At 36.9% G+C, this 16,115-nt stretch overlaps 1 protein-coding gene across 5 annotated transcripts in view; it reads right to left on the bottom strand.

The window, feature by feature from the left end:
* LYST (lysosomal trafficking regulator) overlaps nucleotides 1-16,115 on the bottom strand; it is a 191,342-nt gene that overhangs the window by 56,648 nt on the left and 118,579 nt on the right. For 3 of the 5 annotated variants that reach the window (XM_070471052.1, XM_070471051.1, XM_070471053.1), the window contains 6 exons: nucleotides 15,619-15,771; nucleotides 12,891-13,052; nucleotides 12,060-12,251; nucleotides 10,241-10,419; nucleotides 7,872-8,078; nucleotides 132-308 (listed from right to left, as the gene is read on the bottom strand). In XM_070471052.1, coding sequence (XP_070327153.1) covers nucleotides 132-308; nucleotides 7,872-8,078; nucleotides 10,241-10,419; nucleotides 12,060-12,251; nucleotides 12,891-13,052; nucleotides 15,619-15,771 — 1,070 coding nt within the window. The remainder of the gene's footprint in view (nucleotides 1-131; nucleotides 309-7,871; nucleotides 8,079-10,240; nucleotides 10,420-12,059; nucleotides 12,252-12,890; nucleotides 13,053-15,618; nucleotides 15,772-16,115) is intronic. The other 2 variants (XM_070471055.1, XM_070471054.1) reach the window with 1 other exon arrangement.

Here is a 16,115-nt window from a genome sequence, read left to right as displayed (position 1 = left end):
TGTATAAAAAAATTATCATCTAAATTCACCATCAGTGGTACTCTATAATAAAAAAAATCTCTCAATCATTCTTTAGTGACAGTCAAGGGGATCTCCTAAGAAAACTGTTTCTTATGGTTTCACTGACTCACCTCTTTGATCACTCTAATAAGGTCTGATTTTGTTGATGCACTGGGAGGGATGCACTTATGACCACATAATTTTAAAGCATTCATAAGCAGTTCTGCTGTGTCTAGTTCTTCTTCAGTCAATTCATCTTTGTGATTATGCATCAACTCTGACAAATACAAAACTAACTTGGCTCCATGCTTAAAAAAAAAGTAACAATTTTTTTAATTAAAAAAAATTTTAAATCATAAAGAATTTTTATTTCTTACATTTAAATTATTTAACAGTACATTAAATTTATTGCTACATTTATTTGGCTGGATCTGGTTTAAATAAATCAGCTAAAAAGACATTTTGGGGACAACTGAAGAAATTCTCAAATGATTATGCACTGAGTATATGATGACATTAGAGTATATGCTAATTTTGTTAGGTATAATAATGTTGTTATGGTGACATAAAAAAGTCTTTTGAAAAAATGTCATGATTTATATAATTTACTTTAAAATACCTCAGAAAAAAATTATGATAAGTATGATAAAAATACTAACAATAGACCTATGGGATGGTCATATGGTATTCATTAAGTATTCACTAGTCTCTATTCTTCTTAGTCTGTTTGAAAATTTTTATTGTTAAAGGTAAAAAAATGGGAGAAAAAGAGGAAATAAAAGAAGAAAGGAGGGATTGAAGTAATAAAGGAATGAAGAAAGTACACAAGCTTTGGGGGAAAGAATTTTAGAGAGGGTTTGCTAAAGGAATAATAAGCTTGGGATGAAGGAAACTAATTCTTAGTTCTTCTCATAGAAATACTGAACTGGAAGGGAAACTTTCCTTTAAACCTTAAGGTAAGAGTCTCTTTAATTTCTGCTTGGGAGAATAAACACTGGAGAAAATGCCAGAACAAAAAAGTATCTTTGGATCCATTTGTAAGCATTCACTATTCCCTGGGGAGAACAAAAAGGTGAAAAACTCTAAAACCAGTCAAGATGTCAGCATTCAGTATGTGAATATTTGGGAGAAGGGTTGGTTTAGGTCGGTCTTTTATGAACAGGCACTACAGACAAAATGAAAATGTTACTTAAGAAAATGAGAATGGTCCTTCCCAGTGTAAAACTAAACCAAACTTTGATTCACGATTTCTTGAGTGGCTCTTTTTTTTTTTTTTTTTTTGAGCACACTTGCATACTTTTATTATCTATGCTGGGATTCCACAAGACATGGCTATCATTTTTGCTTTAGATGATCATTTGCAAACATGTGAAATTTCATTTTTAGATAAGCTTTGTTTACACCAATTTTATGGGCCTCCCTGGCAGCTCAGATGGTAAAGATCTGCCTGCAATGTGGAAGACTGGCGTTCAATCCCTGGGTTGGGAAGATCCCTTGGAGAACAGAATGGCAACCCACTCCAGTATTCTTGCCTGGAGAATTCAATGGACAGAGGAGCCTGAAGATCTACAGTCCATGGGGTTGCAAAAAGCTAGACATGACTGAGTGACTGATATGTACACATATGCCAGTTTTAGTGCTTTTTATTTATTGTGTAGATCAAAGCTTTTTCCCATTAAGTGGTTCTTTCATGCCAGAGATATTACACCTGATTGTTAAGTGTACAATATATATTATTTAGACATTAACTTTGCCAACAAGTTAAACATGCATAATTTTATTTTTTAACAATTTGCATTCATACAAATATCACTGTATTGGGCTTTATGATATTTTAAACTGTGAATAGTCAACAAATGGATTTGGAAACTATAACATTTTAGGTGATATTTAAATTCACATGCTGAATCACATCATGTCGTTTCCCAAAAGCATAAGATGAACATACGCAATGATGAAAATAGCAAAGCTTATTTTAATGCAACATTTTAAATTAGTCAGGAGACAGCTGTTACCTGACCAAAAGAGAAAAATGAACAGACGCTCTGCAAGTAAAAGGCCTCAAGAGTTGGCAAATAGAGAGGAATGGTAAATGACTAGAATATTTTCATGTGTGCATCTTAAAGGTAATAATCTTGATAGAACTCTAAAAATATTTCAGTTTAGTATTTGGTGACATTTTAAAATCATCTTGAAAAACTATCAGAAATGTTTTTTTTTTTCATTCTGAATATCCAAAGAAACATGATTTTCCTAAGTTGTTTCTAATAGCTCATTTTAACATCTTCTGATCAATCATTTATTGATTGTAGTTTCTGGGACTAGAAAAGTTGTTTTTGGAGACATGCACACATAGAAATCTTATTTTCTGCTCTCAGAAAATTGATTTAAGGAATTGAATTTACACACAAATTCTTAGAAAATAATAAAATGTGTAAAAATAAAATTTTCGATGACGTTTCAAGAAGGAAGAGTTCTGAGTGGACTAAAAGAAGGAAGGCAGGCTTTGAAGGTGGTACCATATGATGTGGGTGCATGGCTATGGACACAACAGGCATATGGACAGACAAAGGGGAGGAGAGACAGCATTGCGTGCTGCGGGGACAAGAAAAAAGCAGCTTATCAGAAGGACTACAAGGGATGAGAGAAAAGATGAGGAGCCACTGACTGGCTGGAGAATTATCCAGATTCAATAGAAGAGAAGCTTGGAGCTTTAAAAATCAGGCAGACTACAGATGGAATAGAGCTTGTAGGCAGTTATAAAAAAGGCATGAGACAAGCTCTCTATACTGCTGTGGAACCATTGCTAGGATATATTGTTAGCTGAAGAAAGTAGAGTGAGAAGGATGTGTATGGTTCATCACCTTTCTTTGTATAAGGAAGTGAGAGAGAAAATACATATGCGCACCTGGGTGTGTGTGTGTCACAAATTTGCTTATATCTCCAAAACAAATAAAAACCAAATAAGGATGGTAAGCTACAGGGAAAGGGAAAGAATGAGTGAAGGCTAGAGAGATAAAAACTAGAAACTCTTCAACTGTGCTATATTTCACAATTTTGATTTTGAAACCAGGTTGACATTTTACAGATGGCTCAGATGGTAAAGAATCTGCCCACAATGTGAGAGATCTGGGTTTGATCCCTGGGTTGGGATGATGCCCTGGAGAAGGGAATGGCAACCCACTCTAGTATTCTTGCCTGGAAAACCCCATGGACAGAAGAGCCTGGTGGGCTACAGTCCATGGGGTTGCAATGAGTTGGACACGCCTGAGCATCTAACACTTTCACACATGTATTAGCTTTGCCCACTAAAAACACTGAGAAGAAATGACAACCCAATAGAAATGAATATACCTAGTCCTTAGATTTGTAGTTTCTAAATACTATTATTTCATTAAAAGGAAACAGGGGCTTCTTGGGGAAAAAGTTTGGTTGCAGGTCTAGGGAAGGGAATGTACAGGATGAGCCTGGGACATTCTTTGCTCCGAATGGAAGGAAGTTAATAAAGCTGTGCTGGGCTCAGTCGCTCAGTCATGTCCGACTCTTGGAGACCCCAGGTACTGTGGCCTGCCAGGCTACTCTGTCCAAGGAATTTTCCAGACAAGAATACTGCAGTGGGTTGCCATTTCCTACTCCAGGGGATCTTCCTGACCCAGGGGTCAAACCCGCAGCTCCTGTATCACCTGCAGTGGCAGGCAGATTCTTTACTACTGTGCCACCTGGGAAGCCTCAAGTTAATCATATCAACTTGTTAAAATTAAAAAGGCCATTTTAAAAGGATACAACAACTTGAATCTACAGAAGTGTTAATCTGAACATGAAAGAGGAAAAATAACTGCAAAGATTTGAAACTACTTATAAAATTTAAAAAACAATACCTGAGTTCATGACAACACCTCAAATATAAAAACAAATACAAAAATTAGAGTTTGCTAGGGCACCAAGTTATTATTCTAAAAACAAACAGATGAAAGAAACAAGCATTTATCTTGCCTTTCCTACAAAGACTATATTTTAGGGTAGCCAAACAGCTACTAAGGGAATATTCTTCCCTATAGCAGGTCAGGAAGCAACAGTTAGAACTGGGCATGGAACAATAGACTGGTTCCAAATAGGAAAAGGAATACGTCAAGGCTGTATATTGTCACCCTGCTTATTTAACTTATATGCAGAGTACATCATGAGAAATGCTTGGCTGGAAGAAGCACAAGCTGGAATCAAGACAGCCGGAAGAAATATCAATAACCTCAGATATGCAGATGACACCACCCTTATGGCAAAGAGTGAAGAGGAACTAAAAAGCCTCTTGATGAAAGTGAAACAGGAGAGTGAAAAAGTTGGCTTAAAGCTTAACATTCAGAAAACTAAGATCATGGCATCTGGTCCCATCACCTCATGGGAAATAGATGGGTAGACAGTGGAAACAGTGTCAGACTTCATTTTCTTGGGCTCCAAAATCACTGCAGATGGTGACTGCAGCCATGAAATTAAAAGACGCTTACTCCTTGGAAGCTAAGTTATGACCAACCTAGATAGCATATTAAAAAGCAGAGATATTACTTTGCCAACTAAGGTCCGTCTAGTCAAGGCTATGGTTTTTCCAGTGGTCATGTATGGATGTGAGAGTTGGGCTATAAAGAAAGCTGAGCGCCGAAGAATTGATGCTTTTGAACTCTGGTGTTGGAGAAGACTCTTGAGAGTCCCGTGGACTGCAAGGAGATCCAACCAGTCCATCCTAAAGGAGATCAGTCCTGGGTGTTCACTGGAAGGACTGATGCTAAAGTTGAAACTCCAGTACTTTGGTCACCTCTCGTGAAGAGTTGACTCATTGGAAAAGACCCTGATGCTGGAAGGGATTGGGGGCAGGAGGAGAAGGGGACGACAGAGAAAGAGATAGCTGGATGGCATTACCGACTTGATAGGCATAAGTCTGAGTAAACTTCGGAGGCTGGTGATGGACAGGGAGGCCTGGCGTGCCGCGATTCATGGGGTCGCAAAGAGTCAGACATGACTGAGCGACTGAACTGAACTGAACTGATAGAAGAATCAGAGCTAACAGATGATGGTGGAATGAGAAACACAGAGAAATCACTATTTTGCAACTCCTAATGAAAAAGTGGATCTTGGCAACCATCATTAATGGTTACTAAAATAATTAAAGACAGAGGGTGAACTTTATAATGGATGAATCAGGCTGCTACCATCTCAAAAAAGCAGAGCAACCAAACGTTTTCTGCCTATTGCCATGATGTAATGGAAAATGAAGTATTTTTTACAAAACAAAATAGGAAATAAAAAACTGGAATCTAGTCAAGCCTCTACATCTAGAACCACAAGGATACAACTAAACAAATCTGGAATGTGGGAGATTCTATAGAACAAATGACTCAGTTTCATCAACAAATAATGATATTTTTAAAAAAAAGATTGGTGACAGTAATTACAAGGATTAAAAAGATGCTGCACCCATCAAACAAATATTGTGTGGGCCTTGTTTGGATCGAGAATCAAGAGAACTATCTAAAAAATTTAAAGAAAATTGGGAAAATTTAAACATTGGGTATTAGATGATAATAAGTAAGTGAAGAGCTGACTCACTGGAAAAGACTCTGATACTGGAAAGATGGAAGGCAGGAGGAGAAGAGGGCAACAGAGGATGAGATGGTTGGATGGCATCACCGACTCAATGGACATGAATTGGAGCAAACTCTGGGAGATAGTGGAGGATAGGGAAGCCTGGAGTAGTGTAGTCCATGGGGTCACAAAGAGCTGGACACAACTTAGTGACTGAACAACAACAAGAAGAAGGAATTATTATTAATATCATGGAGAGTGATAAGTTAAAAGAGTTAAAAGTCCTATCAGCAGAGATCTAGACTGAAGTATTTACAGGTAAAATAATCTGATACCTGACTTGATTTCAAAGTACTAAAAAGAAAAATTAAAGTCAGGTTATGGTCATGTGGGGTTCTTTTTTTGATTTCTTCCAACTTTTAAGTTTATTTGAATGTTGCCATAATAAAATCTTCCATCTGAACCACTAGGGCTTCGCTAGTGGAATCTGGGTCGGGAAGATCCCCTAGAGAAGGAAATGGCTACTCACTCCAGTATTCTTGCCTGGAAAAATCCCATGGACAGAGAAGCCTGGCAGGCTACAGTCCTTGGATTCCACAGAGCCAGACACAACTGAAGTGATTTAGCAGGAAGGATAATAAATCTTTAAAAAATTACCAGATAGAGTAATTTGGTCTTGAGGTGGAGAGGAGGCTATTGTAGTGATCCAAGCATTAGGGGTGAAAGCCTAAACTGGGGGTGAGGGGGTGGGCAGAATATAGGGAAAGACAGGACTAAGTAAATGACTGGTCTTGGTGATACAATGGATTCGAGAGAGAACAAAGTCAACCACAGTTGCAATGTTTCAAGCTGAAAGCAGTAAGGATACCACCAACAGAAAGGGAAAAGTGGAGAAGTGAAGCTGGTCGAAGAGAACTGGAAACATCACGGTTGGATTTGGAGGGATGGAGGCTCTGTTGAGAATAAAGCAACAAAAGAACACCTCTTTGAATTCATCACAGAAGGAAACTATGGGCTAGGTATGCTTCTGCCTTGGCAAAGGGGCGACAACGCCCTTAGTGCACTTGAGTCTCAATACTGAAAAGCGCACCTCAAAGCATTACTTCAAAACTGTAACCTTTTGGTTCCTAGTGAGATAAATCTGAGTTTCTCAGGGATATAAAAGGAATACTTGTCCTATCTTAAATATCATCTAATACTTTATTTATAGGGGTATAATTTACATTCAATAAAGCATACAGATATTAAGTGTTTGTTTCCAGGAGTTCTGACAACTGCATACACCCATGTAACCACTACCTGAAATAAGGTAATAGTTCATTTTTATCACTCCAAGAAATTTCCCTATGCCCCTTTCCATTCAATTCCCCCTTCTCACTGTCCTCTTCCTCACAGAGATAATTACTGTCCTAAATTCTATGACTATATCTTAATTTCACCTGTTCTTGGGCTTCATATGAATGGAATCATAAAATGCCTACTCTTTGGTGTTTGGCTGTCCCTTTCAATGACACCACAATTTTGAGCTTCATCCATATTGATGGGTGCATCAGTAGTCAGTTCATTTTTATTGCTATGTAACAGTCTATTGTATAAATATATCACAGTTTAGTTATACATTCTCCCATTGACAGATATTTGGGTTATTTCCAGTTTTTGGCTATTAGTAAAAAGGCTGTCATGGATATTCTTCTACTAGTCTTTTTATGGACATATGTTTTAATTTCTCTTAGGTAAATACCTAAAAATGGAATTTTAACATCACAGGCTAAGAGTATATTTAATTTTATAAGAAACTGCTAAACAGAATGGTTATACCACTTAAATTCTCCATCTATTGCTTGCTGAGTGATAGAGTTTATAGATTCCAAAACAGCTTGAGTATTTTGATCTTACCATTCTAGATGATCAACAAATATTTTAACTTACTGTAAATTAATTTTTGAAATATGTACTATTGTTTGAGCCATTCAGTATAGCTATTTCATGGATAATATAATGCTTAAAGTCTCCAAACAGTTCTTAAAAGAAAACACTTCAAGATTTAGTAACAAACTATGAAGGATCTAATAAGAACTCGGGTATAGAACTTCTTAAACACTGGAAAAAGGAAGGGGGATTAAACAGATTAAACAAATTGACTTTGGTAAACGACATCTGAAGAAAGACCTCAGAAAATATTTGTTTGGTTAGAAAACTATATTCATGATATTTGGCATGAAAACACAGTTTAAATTCAGTTCTTGATTTATACAGTTTTATAAAAGTTATTACTCATGAAGTGTTGGAGTACTTACTTGCAGGGATGGGCTAAGACAGTCTCGCAGTATTTCCTGATGATTTGGTTCACGAACTATTTCAAAAATTTGTTTTCTCTCTTGTGAAGAGTGGGCTGGAGACAACATATGCACGAGCAGTCTCCCAAGCTGCATTCGGAAGGTTTCCTTACAAGACCATAAGATTTTAGCCCACTGCTGTTTGGAACTACTGGTTTTACCTGAAGCCTTAAATCAAAACAGGAGTGAATTAGGATCAAATTTCTTAAGCAATAATATAATAACCTCAACGCAGCCCTAAAAAATCATGGAACATGTTTTATTCTAGAATTTTCAAACAGTTGAAATTAGGAAGATATACACATCCACACAAACAGGATTTTAAAAGAGATGGATGTACATCAATGTTTATAGTGGCACCGTTTAAAATAGACTACAGGGAGAAACAATCCAAATACCCAGTGATGGATGAATGGATAAACAAGTGCGATATATACTAACAGAATAGTGGTTTATCAGGGACTGGGGGAGAGGCTAATGGGGAGCTACTGTTTAATGAACACAGAGTTTCGGTTTTGGATAACAGAAAAATTTCTAGGGATGGACAGTGGTAATGGTTGCACAGCAATGTGAAAGGACTTAGTATCACTGATTTGTACATTTAAAAATTGTTAAAATAGCAAAATTTATGTTATGTATATTTTACCACAATTTAAAAAGGGAGAGATAAAGAAGCTAAAGTCTTAAGACACTTAAAAAAATTACCCAGGGTTTGGAAATTTTAAATGACAAAAAAAAAAAAGAACCATCAAAGAACAACAGTAAATAAGCCTAGCTGGATTTTACAATATAAAAGAGAAGGATTCATAATAGAGGCTTGAAATAGTACTAAAATATTGAAGATTGCCGTTTGTTGTTACTTAGTTGCTAAGTTGTGTTTGACTCTTTTGCGTCCCCATGGACCAGGTGGCGCTAGTGGTAAAGAACCTGTCTACTGATGTAGGAGATGTAAGAGACTCAGGTTTGATCCCTGACTTGGGAAGATCCCTTGGAGGAGGGCATGGAAACCCACTCCAGTAGTCCTGCCTGGAGAATCCCATGGACACAGAAGCCTGGCAAGCTACAGTCCATAAGATCGCAAAATCAGACATAACTGAAGCAACTTAGCATGCATACATAGACTGCAGCCCATTAGGTTTCTCTGTCCATGGGATTTTCCAGGCAAGAATACTAGAGTGGGTTGCCATTTCCTTCTCCAAAGGATCTTCCTGACCCAGGGATCAAACCCTTGCCTCCTGCACTGGAAGGCAGATTCTTTACCACTGAGACACCAGGGAAGACTCAAATATTCAGTAAAACTGTCACAAATTAAGAACTGTATATAAATTGACCATCAATATTCCTTAACAAATAATCAAATAAGCTGTGCTTTCGATGGTGGTCCCACAAGGGTTAACCCAATCCTGATCAAATATCCTGTATCTGGTTTAAAAATTGGAATCAGTACATTTTAGAGTTTATTTTGAGTTTTGAAAATGGCTCTCCAGTTACTCCTAGTCCTAAGGGCTCTGGTGTGAATGACTCAGTTCTAAGTGGAACCTGCAGACAACCAAATCTAGTTATATTGGCAGAATCATGATTTATGAGTTCTGCTAGAATTAGATTAGCCTTTGCTATCTATGAGTGTACTGACCAATTTTTTCCCTATGTTCAACTATAAATGACCCACAAAAACCTAAGTGAGTTGATGAAAAATGGAGCCTGATGCTTCTCAGTATTCTCTACATAATTTTGAAGATATTAGATCAGTTTAAGCCAACATCTGTACTTCATAATTATCCATAATAATAACTCTAGAGTAAGCAGCTAAAAATAAAGATCTTTAAAAACAGGTTATTAGTTTAAGCTCTCACAGTAATCATCAAATTCCTATTTTTTTCTGATGCTGATTTTATTTAATAAATTACAATATTAGAAAATAGTTTTTCGGTTATAGACTTAAAAACCAATGCTGCATGAAGTGAGTAGTTCTGAAAAAGGCAAATTAGCAATACATTTTACTTCATTATTAAAATTCAAGTTGTCTGAGTTTCAGAAAAGTCTGTGAAAGTGTAAGAATATGATTTTGAAAACACGTAATACAGACACTTCTCCTCCTGAGGGAGAAGGGGACGACAGAGGATGAGATGGATGGCATCACCAACTCAATGGACATGAGTTTGAGCAAGCTCCAGGAGTTGGTGATGGACAGGGAAGCCTGGTGTGCTGCAGTCCATGAGGTCGCAAAGAGTCAGACACGACTGAGCAACTGAACTAAACTGAATACAGACACATAAAACCTCTACTCCTTCTTTGTGAATAAACATTCCCCATGTAATTAATTTACTCACACTAGATACTTTGAATCCTTCTACCAGATACATGAACATTTCTTTCTGAAATGGATTGAAAACAGAAGGCTGTTCATGATGAATATTTTCTTCAGAAATTTCAGTCTGGGAAGCTGAGGTCCTGCTTTGAGTTGCACTTTCTGGAGTACTCAAAATGTCAATAATATCTGGATTAAATTCTTTGAATTAAAAGAAGAATAAAAAATTAGTCAAATCACTAATACTGAGCCATTACAAATGATAGTGGCAAAAATATTCTATGTAATTAACCAATTCAGTTGTCACAATATAAACGTGTAATATTTCATGTAAAAAGTACGATATACTAGAGAAAGTGAATTCACCTAAAACAATGCAGAAATTTAAGCATACATGAGTCATGCAATCCTAAATTAAAGCTTTATTTTACTAATGAAGATGAATTAAACTACAAAATTATTAAAGTCATGAAGGTTCTTGTACAAATTAAACATAAAGATCATGTGATATTTACATTAGATAGATGTGCAGACCTGTTTAACCAGACATGCTATCCCATTAAATCCTGTGCATATGGTAACAGTTCAATTTCACAGTTTACTCTAGAGGCTGGTTGTCCCAAATATAAATTAGAAAAGTTAAAAAAAAATGGATGTCACCTGGACCTTTTTAGAATTTTGGCTTATTTGTATTGTTTCTTGAGTATATTTCTTTGCATAGCTTTTTTAGTGTTTGTTATAGGCATTAAAGTTCATACATAAACATATAAATCATTAGCTCCCATAGAAGTGCACCTTGAAACCACTGTTATGGCCCAACATTATCTATCAGGACGGCTAAAACTGAAAACAGTGAAACTTCTGATGCTGGTGAAGACATGAAGAAAACCGGATCACTCATACATTGCTGGCAGGAATATAAAATTACACTGCCACTCTAGACAAGTCTGGCAGTTCCTTAGCATGAACAAAACACACAACTCTCATACCACCTAGAAATTGTACTCTTGGATATTTATCCCAGAAAAGCAAAGACCTGAGCTCACACACAACTTTCACATAAATGTTTACAGCAGCTAGCTTTATTTGTAATAGCCCCAAACTGGAAAGTACCGAGATCATCTTTCAACAGGTAAATGATTAAACTGACTATACATCCATGCTATGGAATATTTGATACATGAACATCCAGGATGACTCTCCAAAGAATTATGCTGAGTGAAAAAAGTCAATCTTACACATACTGTATGGTTATATACTGTATGATTCCATTTAACATTCTTGAAATGATGAAAATGTAGAAATGGAGAACAGATGGATAGTTGCCAGCGATTAAGGAAGGGGTGGGTGTGGGAGAATAGTGGATGTGGCTCTAAAAGGCAACATATAGATTCTTATAGTGATGGAAATGTTCCTTTTCTTGAGTGTAGTAATGTCAGTATCCTGGTGTTGATCCTGAACTATAGTTTTACAAGATCCACGGGGGGGAAACTGGGTAAAGGGTTCACAGGATCTCTCTATAATATTTCCTAACAATTGCATGTGAATCTATGACTATTTCAAAGAAAAGTTTAAAAATATATTGGAGGTGCTACACTATTTCAAATTTCAATGGTCAGTCTAGGCCAGCATTTAACATATTAAAAAGCAGAATTTTATTCAAGGCTACCGGTTCCAAATAAATTCTTTTACTAGTATGGATGCTAAAAATTTTTTAACGCTGTTAAAAAACCTGAAATTTAGTCAGTTCTCTTTACCGTCTGAGCCACCAGGGAAGCCCTTCTCTTTAATTATTCTCGTCTCAATATCTGAGCAAGAACATATTCACTCTCTAGTCCCACCTTGGTAAACAATCCTGTTGACTGCGAAAACGGCGAGCCTCTGCAGCCTCTGGGCAAGCTCCGCTTCAGTCGCCTGGGCAGGGCTCTCCTGGCTCATTCTCCGCTGCATCATCACATGGAGCTCATCACTCGCTACTGAACGCATTTTCATCAGAAGAGAGTCAGCTTGAGCAAGGGGAAATTTTCGAGGCCCTTTAAGTATATAAATTAAAACATCAAGTGCTGGAGTTAACAAGGATCAAAGAAACCATTTCTGCTATAACTCTTTGATTATCAGGCAATGAAAAGAACGTTATTTAATTCAAAGGTAATTTATACAAGGAAAGAGAGTGATTAAGAGAAAGTGATGTTTTTCCCTCTTTGAAGAAGTGCAACAGTACCTCTGATTTCAAAGTCCTAAATAACAATGCTATAGCCTGTGACATAGCTTAGTAGGATGGATATCCTTTGGCAAAATTTTAGTCCTCTGAAAAACTCAATTAGAAGGGTGTATATATTCAGACACTTTCAAATACCGTTTCACTTCTTTGTATTCCAAAATAATCAACAGATTTTTTAAAGCACATCATGGTTTAGCAAGAACATTACTATTTTTGGGTAATTAACATTGCCGAATTTTATAAATTAGTTTTGAAACATGTATACAGTGACATAGTAGAAATCAGTCAAATACAGTGAAGAACTCAGAAAGAAGAGTGTAATTTCAATAATTTATTATTAAAATGATTTGAAACATGCATCACATGTGATTCAATCCTACAAAAAGCATTTCCTGAGAAAGGTTTCCTCAAGCTGAAGAGGCAGGAGTGGGTTCCTGCACCATTACTGCACCTGCTCCAAGAGGCACCCCACAGGGAGTGGATCCAGGAGAAAAGGAGGTAACTGAGTCTTGATTTAATGGACTGAAGGAGAAGGGCATCGGAAGATGACCATAGGAACCAAAATGACGTCTTGGTAGGTGAGGAATAATGGAATCCTTCATTGGAATTGAACCTTTTTTCAAATTATGAAAGCATATATCAAAGTCCACAAATAGCCTCTATAAACATTACTTACAATAGGTTTTAATGACTCATCCTGCAAGATACTGAAATATTTTAATACATTTTAGATTTTCCAGAATTTTAGGTAATCAGTATTTTTATCAGTTAATACAGCTTGGTGTATAGAGTCACCTTTGAGACAAAAATGGAGCAAATAAAAAGAAACATTCATATCCAGGATATAGTCAAGGATAATATTATCAGATTGATTACATTCTTAGTTTAAGCAAGTCATCCTGATCTCTGACACAACAGACTTGGAAGGAGTGGGTGTGTGTGAAAGGACACGAAGAGAAGGGTGCGGGGCCTCCATCCAGCAGTTTCAAATTCTAGGCCTCGGTGGATCTGTGACACAAGGACACTGGACTAGATGACTTTCAAGGTCTTTTATCAAGTTAAAAATTTTTAGGATTCTATAAGCCTCATGTGGCATACAGCAATTGCATTTACTTAGCGTTAAAAATATAGCCCCAGTAGAGGAGGCTATAGGATTTAGGGGGAAAAAGGGAGAATGGTTTGGAGAAAGAACTAAAAGTCTATTATCCACTTTAAAATGACTCAAAGGAAAAAAAACAATAGTAAACTTGGAGCTCTGCAGGGCTTTTAGGCTCAAGGTGATAAACAAAGGGAGTAACTGGAGAGAGAGATGACAAACTGTTAAGAGAAATCATAGATAAGAGAAATTACAGACCAAACAGAAATTAGCATAAGGGTGTTGTGTTAGCCCAGGCACAAGCAGAAAATAAACTAAAGCAGGGATCTAGGTAGAAAAGCAAAGAAGAAATGGATATGAGAATGAGAAACATCAAGAAGGAAGAAATAGCAGGAATTTGTGAAAGCAATAAACGTACTTTCCTCTATCAACAGAGGGAGGTTCCACCTAAGTAGTCTCTGACTGACTAAGAAATCCTGTAGAGGAAAAATGGTCTAAAAGTCACCTTCTGTCATGCAGGCAGCTGAGCAGACTTTTTTACCAGACTTGGTAAAAGATGGAATTCAACCCGGAAGAAAAGAGGGAAGTTCAAGAGGAGAGACTATACTAATATACTAAATTAAGGAAAGAATTATAGGACAACATGTTTAGTTATGTGGATTTGTTTGGTGTAATGGAAACATACTCCTGGAGTGCTGCAGAAGCCTAGCATGCTGCAGTTCATGGGGCTGCAGAGTCGGACATGACTCAGTGACAGAACAACAACGAACATATTCCTGTGAAACAATGTGTATTTAATAGCTTTTCTCTACAGAAGAGTATTTCATATGGTTCTAAACTTTGGCATGGCACCCATACAATGAAGTAGTTTACCACAAGTAGAAGAAAGATTTAGATTTAAAAGCCCTAAAGACTGTAAGGGTTGATTAAATCTCAATTTACCAAGTACTCTGGAGAAGTGTGTGTGTATGCATCTGTCTATGTACATATATAGCCACTATATAGAGATATATATGTATATGTGTGTATATACATAAAGTCAATGTGGGGAGTGTTTATATTATCTTTCTGAATTAATGTGTATAAACATCAGAGCAGGTTTTGTGGGAAAAAAACAAGCCTAACAATATTAAAAATTATAATTTGATGGTATATCCTCATTTACAGAAAGCCCTAAGGTGCATATAGTAACCATGTCCAAGCCACCATTATCTCCTGCCCTGACTACTGCAATAAACCCTGCACTTTCCACCGCCTTTCCCACTTTCCTCGAATCCACTCTGTACACAGAAACCAGAGCTGTCTTTATGAAATGAAAGCCTGGTTATGTCACGCCACCTACTTAAAAGCCTTTGACAACTTCCCATTAGGATAAAATAAAACTCCTTAACGTGGCCCATATGAACTGGTTCACGCCACCCCGCAGCACCTCCCCTGGTGGCACCATCTCATCAAGGACTACACTCCAGCTACATGGCTATCTTTTAGTTCTCTGAACAAGCTTAGCTTTTTGATACCTGGGGACCTGCACATCAGCTGTTCATTCTGCCTGTCACACTCACCGACTTCTCTAATTCCTTTCTCGTCCTTCATAATGAAATCTGACTTCCTCAGAGACTTCCCTGCTCTGTATGGCCTCTGTTTCTATCCTCTGTATTTCTCTACTATTTTACGGTAGAAAGGTAGAACCTGTGTCTTTTCTAATCCTTGCATCTTCCGACACTTAACACAGTGCTTGGCACATGGTCCTGGAGAAAGAAATGGCAACCCACTCCAGTATTCTTGCCTGGAGAATCCCATGGATGGAGGAGCCTGGTGGGCTACAGTCCACGGGATTGCAAAGAGTCGGACACGACTGAGTAACTTAACTTTGGCACATGGTAGGAGCTCAAGAGATAACCAAAAGAGAACAGCACTGAAGAGAAAGCTAGAGAATAATTTCCTCTGGGAGGAAAACCTTCTCAAACACTACAGCTGAACTTCTGAAACAAAGCATATGTTTTAAAATGTGAGTGATATAAGAATGTAGGAGAGTCAGGCTACCTTCTACTTATAATTAGTAAAATATTATTTAAATACTCACCAGCAATGCTCTTTCGCTTTTGAAACATGGTATGCTGGGGAGCAGAAGGCGACTGAAGTGAATCTGTAAGGTTTTCAGAGTCATGATTTGCAGTGGTCTTTATAAATTCCATAGCAGCCTGGAGAACTCTAAACTGTAGAGCAACAGCCATATCTAAAAACAGAAAATACTAGAATGTTTTCAAGTTATGTGATTGTAATTGAGTTGACTTTTATATTAATACTAATGCAATATCAAAACTGCCAATAATATTTTATTAGACATAAATTTTAAAATTTTGATCACGGGTTCTTGATGGTAGTAAACATTTTTGAACTGTCTTTAAAAGCAATTTTAAAGCAAATTTCCAAAGGATCACTATAAAAAATTCAACAGAAAAATACTAGCTCACAAATGTATTTCACTTCATGTAATTGTCTTAAAAGAATAGACTTTTTAATATAGAAGGCAAAAGTTTAACCAGAAATTCTCACATTTGTCTGCCCCGTATTCACTTT

Source organism: Odocoileus virginianus, chromosome 7 (genome assembly GCF_023699985.2).
Source record: "Odocoileus virginianus isolate 20LAN1187 ecotype Illinois chromosome 7, Ovbor_1.2, whole genome shotgun sequence".
Lineage (NCBI taxonomy): Eukaryota > Metazoa > Chordata > Mammalia > Artiodactyla > Cervidae > Odocoileus > Odocoileus virginianus.
The sequence above is the reverse complement of the archived record's forward strand: the minus strand, read 5'-3'. Positions and strand labels throughout refer to the sequence as shown.